Genomic DNA, 7,001 nt, shown 5'->3' on the forward strand with positions numbered 1-7,001 from the left:
ATAGTTAGAAATGCAATGGAGCTGGACATCAGGTAGCAAAGAAATACTTGGGGAATGTGGGGAAAGTGAGAGTAACTCTGGACGGTGGTGGGTGGGGAAAACTCTTCTGCCCACAAAGAGAAGAAGAGAAGGGGGAAGAGAAGGAACTGAAGGAGCTCTGTCTTGCTCCATGCGCCCCAATGAAAGGCAGGGGCAGCCCAACTGCTTCCCTTCCCTGCAAAGAAGGCAGCAAGCATGGTAGACCTGTGGGTCACGTGAAAGTGGGTAGGGAAGGTAGGCAAGCGAGCCCGGGGCCCGGGGACCACTGGGAAGGATGTGGGAAAGGCAGGCAAGCATGATGGAGCCATAGGCTACATGGAAGGGAGTAGAGAAAACAGGCAAATGGGCCTGGCCATGGGGACCGCCGAGAAGGCAAGGAAGCATGGCAGGGCTACGGGCCGTGTGGAAGGGGGCAGGGAAGGCAGGAGGGGACAGTTGGGGGGCAGCTAGCTAGGCCCAGCTCACAGGCTTACTTACCCAGGCAGACAGATCAGTGCCCCTCAGTTGGGCCACAGGTACCATGTGAGACTGTGTGGTCAATGCAAGCGATGAGCCACACAGTTTGCTATGCCAGGGAGGCAAGATGAGGAGTGACTGGACGGGGCAGGTTGGGTAGGGTGAGCAGGCAGGCAGGCAGGGGTGGGGCCAGCCAGAGGTGGTATTTGCCAGTTCTCCGAACTACTCAAAATTTCCACTACTGGTACGCCAGAACAGGTCTGAATCGGCTGAATGCCACCTCTGATGTAGTTCCATTAAGGACTATATGTTGAGTGCTTTTGTCAGCCAGTTACAAATCTATCTGGTGATGATGCTGTCTATCTCACGTTTTTCTAGCTTAGCAAGAAATAAGTTTTGATCAACTTTGTCAAATCCAAGTATACTATCTCCAACTGTACTATTATCCAAGTATACTATCTTCACTGCATTTTGTTGATGCACTAATTCGGACATTTTGTCAAAGAATGAAATAAGATTTGTTTGACATGATCTGTTTTTGACAAACCCGTGTTGGCTACTGGTTATAAATTTGCTTGTTTGTAGCTGTTTGCAGATTTGGTGCTTGATTCTCTTTTCTAGGATCTTCCCGGGTATTGATGTCAGGCTGATAAGTCTCCCCCCCCCCCCCAATTTCTTGAAGATGGGAACCACATCAGTTCTTTTCCAATCTTCTGATAATTCTCCAGTTCTCCAATATCTTTGAAAGATAGGTTCAATAGTTCCAATATCTCTTCTCCTACCTCCTTCAGTATTTTAGGATGTAATCCATCAGTCCTAGTGATTTGAATATCTGCCCGTGGAAAAAGCCAGCTTCCAATAAGACATAAGCTCTGTAGACAGGTGCTAAACTTAACAGGCATTAGTGATGCAGGGTTCTAAACCTGCATCATGCCTCAAAACCATGGCCATGTTAATAGACCAAACTGCATATTATCCCCTGCAAAAATCATGCTGAGTCCTTTCAGATAATTATGTTACTTACTTAACATAAGTAAGATTTAAACAATCACTTCTCCAATTTCATTACAGACCCACTTTTTAAATTTTTCTTCAATTTTCTGCTCTAGCTGGAGACCTTTATTCTCCCTCTCTGGAACACTTTTCTTCAATTATAGAAAGCAGAATCCAGTTTCAATTGTGCTTGAAATAACAAGCTTGATAACAAAATACAGAACTTGTTTCTTTTCATTCAGCCAAACGTTATATTGCTAAACAAATTAAAGTGTATTTGTTGTAAATTTGCCCCACCCTGCACCGCAGTCACAAGATGCTTTTTTCTCTCTCTGCTGACTCAGAGGCTGCTCTCTCTCCCCTCAGCCACAAACAGTTTAGAAAGGCAGCCGTGTTTATTTCTTAGTAGTCCTGGTGACCGTTTCATTTTGCTTGCTTATTTATTAGCTACCCACTTGCAAATTAAATTAACTTATTTTTCAAAGCTTTCCATGGGTTCTGAAAAAAACAACCCAGTACAGCTAGGGAAAGAGAGAAAGGAAAAAAAGTACTTTTTTATCTGCAGAACTGAAGAAAGAATGGTTTAAGATTGCAACATCAAAACCAACAGCCAAAAATCCTGAGAATGAGGTTCCCATTTCTAGTTAAGAAGATTAATTTTTATGAATTTAGTTATTTAGTTTTCATGAGTTTAGTTATATGTTGTATACTGTCTTTAGCTATTAAGCAAAATAATCACATGAAATTATTGTATACATTTTCTCCTAAACTTTGCACTTCTGCGCGGATTTGGGCTTTCAAGAAAGTATAAACAATATGCAAATGTAATCATTTATTTCATTAATTTTTATGGCTTTTAATTTTAAAAAAGGAGTTGTACTTCTGTTCTTTTGAGGGTAAATTGTGGCATTTTGCTTTTGCTAAACTAAAAACACTCCTAGAAACAAAGCAGGAAGAGTGGACATTATCCAAACTAAAAAAACAATGGCATTCAGAGGTTCAACATGTAATCCATCAATTCAGAAACATCCAGCACCACCTTAAGCATTGTTTAGGGTAGGCTAGGCAAATACAGGTAGTCCTTGACTTACAAGCACAATTGAGCCCAAAATTTCTATTGCTAAGTGAGAAATTTGTTAAGTGAGTTTTGCTCCGTTTTATGACTTTTCTTGCTGCAGTTGTTAAGTGAATCATTACAGTTGTTAAAATAGTAACATTGTTGTTAAGTGAACCTGAATTCCCTATTGATTTTGCTTGTCAGAAGTTTGCAAAAGGTGTTCACATGACCCCATGCCACTCCCATAAATAAGAGTCAGTTGCCAAGCATCTGAATTTTGATCACATGTTCATGGGGATACTGTAATGGTTGTAAGTGTGAAAAATGGTCATAAGTCACTTTTCAGTGATGTTATAACATTGAATGGTCACTAAATGAACAGTTGTAAGTCTAGCACTACTTCAAACATTTTGATTCCTGAGCTATTATCCTCAGTTGAAAAGTACTACAACTGAAAAGATGCATCAGATGCAATGTATTCTGCTATTACTGTTTTACTTTCCATGAAGTAATTGGTTATGGAAATGAGTAATGAAAGAAACTGAAGGAAAATTATCAGGGAAAATGGACTGGATTTCTCTGCTGAACTCACAATACATATTTCTCTTCACCAAAAAAGGAATTACACATACTCCCATTTAGCACTTTATCAGAAAAAAACTATATTTTCCACCAATGTAGGCTTTAAGATGGCATTGATACATATAGATCCCTCTTATGACTATCAAACTTCAGTAACTATAATTCTTATAAAAATCTTCTGTATGGCCAAATAACATTAGATGATGTTGAACTGAAATGACATTATTTGGCCATTGGTCATTAGGGGCCATAATCTTTATTAATGATAAGAGATTGTGAAAGCATCACAATTAATGGGGTTAATGCATTTGTTTGGTTTTTGTGGGGGCATTGTTGTACTGTTTATTGTTCTAGAAGTTTTGGTCTATAGGCAACCAGGTTTGGATCTTTGGTCAAGAAGGCTGTCTGTTTATGTAAGTTTTAGCCATTTTAATTGTTTGGAGGAAAGGTTGTTAATCACCCACAGTCTTCTGAAATGGCTAGCATATCAAATCTAATCTAATTAAATTGTTATTACTAAATCTCTTATAATGAAGAAGCCAGCTGCAATATATTGCCACTTTAACAATATTTAAAAGCCCTGTCAGAAATTAAATGTGATCATCAAAGCCCAAAATCAGCAGTCAGAAATACTAACCATTTTCAGGGAATTAAATGTCTTTTGAACTGCATTCTAATTCAAGATAACATTAACCACTAAAACAAAATATGTTAAATTTAGAATAGCTTCTATTAAAATTATATTGTTTCCAGATTCTGAGAGTTCTGTAAAGTTTCCTCTTTCATGGCTTTAAAGGGTCCTTAAAATACAATTTTATTTCATTAGACCTTCAACTCTAATTAAATTTTTGGTGATCCATCTTGATGGAAGTAGGGGCTAATTTATTATTACTATTGAGTTTCATAATTTTGTTTTTTTCCCCTTTTATTACTTTTATAGATTAATGTGTTTATTTTATTCACACTGTAACTACAAAATAAATAATGGTCTAAGATGAAGCAAAACATTTTTATCTCTGATTATGTTGTTTCAACAAATGGTAGCCTATTTCCTTTTTTATATTTTATGACCTATGTATTTACTTTGTAGTTACAGTGTGAATAAAATAAACACATAGGTCATAAAATATAAAAAAGGAAATAGGCTACCATTTGTTGAAACAACATAATCAGAGATAAAAAGGTTTTGCTTCATCTTAGACCATCAAGAACAGCTGCTAATTCTATGAACAATATACAAGCAAGCATCTGAACTGACAGATATTACTCACTATTTCTCTTACATCATTAATCAAATCTTTCCACAATAATAATTAATACAAAACTAATCATGTGTCTCTAAGAAAAACGGGGATTGGTTGATTGGGAGAGTTCTGCAAATCAGCTTTTAACTACTACCCACTCTTGAAATTCAAATGTTACCGTATTTTAAATGTAACTATGTTCTCCTAGAAAGAAATTTCTATCAGTCTAAGAGTATAGATAAATTTGAATGCATACTCTTTAACAGTGTAAAGTACATATGAAGATATGGGGCAAAACAAACAAATTGATGAACAATTTAAAGTGTAATCATTTACCTACCTGATTTCCCCATATTTATGTTCTTGATTTAAAAAGCTGCTTCTCCTTTAAATACTCCCGTTTGATAGAAACTAATTGCAATTTTCTGGTAGTGGATTTAAAGAATCTGCTTCTCCTTTAAATGCTACTTTTTGCTAGAAACTGGCTGTAATTTCCTGGTAGTGTTCTGAGCTCCTTGACTGCACGAAACAACCATGCATAATAAAGTGCAATCATCCATTCACAGTGCTCAATAGTCTAACGATGCCATATAAGGAATAAAGACTTTTTTTTCTTTTTCTAAAGTGGAAGCTCCCTTGAAATCAAACATTCTTCATCCTGCAAGTAACATAGCAACACAAGAAAATATTGAATGATTTCATCTATTAGTGAAAGCAAGAGGAAACTGGGGAGAAAGAATATTAAAGCAAAATATGTTAATGGCATTCAGTGATGCACATTTTAGCAAGAACAGGATTTTCCAAATGAGTTGAGTCTCTTCCATGCTATAATCCTGAAATGTTACTGTGTGTGCACTACTGATCTAGGAAGTTGTTGCATGTTGCATTTTTAACAATATAGACTTTTATTATATGCATTTCTGTAATTCCAAGATTTAATAGAACAAAACATAAGCAAAGTACTCAAAGAGTTTTGTCATGCTTATATTGGTGATTATTGTTGCTGCCTGATAATGTAACCAAGTAAATAGATTTAAGGCTACTCCTCACATTTTACCAAACACAGCACCTTATTTGCTGTCTCTTGCAATTCAAGCCAAAATAAATGTAGAAAGCTTGCCTAGCCATGACAGCAGTTCAAATTATATGAAAATAGTTTCCTGCCAACTCAAGGAAAGTATTAAAAACATTAAAATAACCATGAGGAAGTGCCTATAATCAGGTATACATTCCAAATAGCTTATTTAAAACTCAAACTAACTGCAACTCTTTTGAGTTGTAGAAAGTTAGCACCCACCACTCTCCTAGAAGAATGAAATATTTTGAGAAATATTAAAAAGGCAGAATATTATATTTCCCTGGATGAGAAATTGAGAAATACTTTTTTTAGAGGGAGAAAACAGCCCCTACCTTTCTTAATAGCCCACAGCAGATGTCAGCACCTAAGAGATAAAGAGATAAGTAGCCTTATTCATAGGCAAAGCAAATACTGCAGGTGGAAATTCATTCAAGACAGGTGTGGCAATAACATTCTGAGCACCATCTCTGCAGTTCTAAATTGTTAATACAGGATCTTTCTTTATAATTTGTCCTTTTTTTAAACGGAGCTTTTTTTCAAATAGTCACTTTTTATAGTCACTTTTTACAGTATTAGCTACTTCTGCCACTCTCCAGTTCTCCTGTTTTTCAATATACTTTTCCTATATATAATTGCTTTGAGTTTATTAAAATCTACATTTTGGTTATCTAAGATATAGCTGAGCAGGAGAATGGGTGAGACAATAGTTGCAGTACCGTGCAACCATTGAGTGTAGCCAGCAATTACCATGTTTCCCCGAAAATAAGACCAGTTCTTATTTTCTTTTTGGCCCTAAAATAAGAACCAGGTCTTTTTTTTCAGGGATGTTTTACTTGCTTACCTTAGAACCACCACAGCCATGCCTCCCACACCCCAACACCTGTTGCGCCTCTGCCCATTTTTTTCTGTGGGTGCTCACAGCCACTTGTAGCCAGATGCCACATGGCTCATGCTGGTGTTGTTGCTCACAGGACGCTTTGAGGCTCATTGCTCCAGTAGTGCCACTCACAGGACATCACAAGGCTCATTGCACTGGTGCCACTGCTTGCAGCAGGAGGCTGCATGGTGCATTGTGCCATTGCATGCACGAGTAGTGCCACCAGCATGATTAACCTTGCAGCATTCTGCCATGAGTGGCAGCACTGGCATGATGAGCCTTGCAGCATTCTGCCATGAGCAGTGGCACCACATGGCATCTGGCTGCAAGTGGCCGCAAGCAGATACAGAAACCAGGCGGCGGTGTGACAGGTGTCAGGGTGTTGACCGCGGCCGAGGCAGCGAAGCAACCGCAGCTGAGGCAGCGAAGCAGTCAGCGGCAAAGATGCGGCAGATGAACGCAACAGACCGCCCGACAGCCACAGAAATGACGCCAAACCCGGAAAAACGACCGGAGGCCTGCTGAGGCGCAAACCATCGTGACCCACTGGGGGGCATTCCTATGCAAAAGACTCCAATTCGGAGTCAGCGTGGCACCAGGGGTATTCCAGAGTCTGATGGAAAGACTATTAAAAGGAATAAAAGGGGTGGTACCCTATTTCGACGATGTGTTAAT

At 38.4% G+C, this 7,001-nt stretch overlaps 1 protein-coding gene across 1 annotated transcript in view; it reads right to left on the reverse strand.

Moving 5' to 3' along the window:
* The window catches only part of GLIPR2 (GLI pathogenesis related 2), a 29,905-nt gene extending 24,984 nt beyond the window's left edge, over positions 1 to 4,921 (reverse strand). Inside the window, exon 1 of the mRNA XM_026678319.2 lies at positions 4,712 to 4,921. Within this exon, the coding sequence (XP_026534104.1) occupies positions 4,712 to 4,724 (13 nt within the window). The 5' untranslated portion in view covers positions 4,725 to 4,921. The remainder of the gene's footprint in view (positions 1 to 4,711) is intronic.
* Between the last annotated feature and the right edge of the window lie 2,080 nt (positions 4,922 to 7,001).

The sequence above is a fragment of the Notechis scutatus genome, chromosome Z, assembly GCF_049901735.1.
Source record: "Notechis scutatus isolate UNSWTSFEM ecotype Mainland chromosome Z, rNotScu1.2, whole genome shotgun sequence".
Lineage (NCBI taxonomy): Eukaryota > Metazoa > Chordata > Lepidosauria > Squamata > Elapidae > Notechis > Notechis scutatus.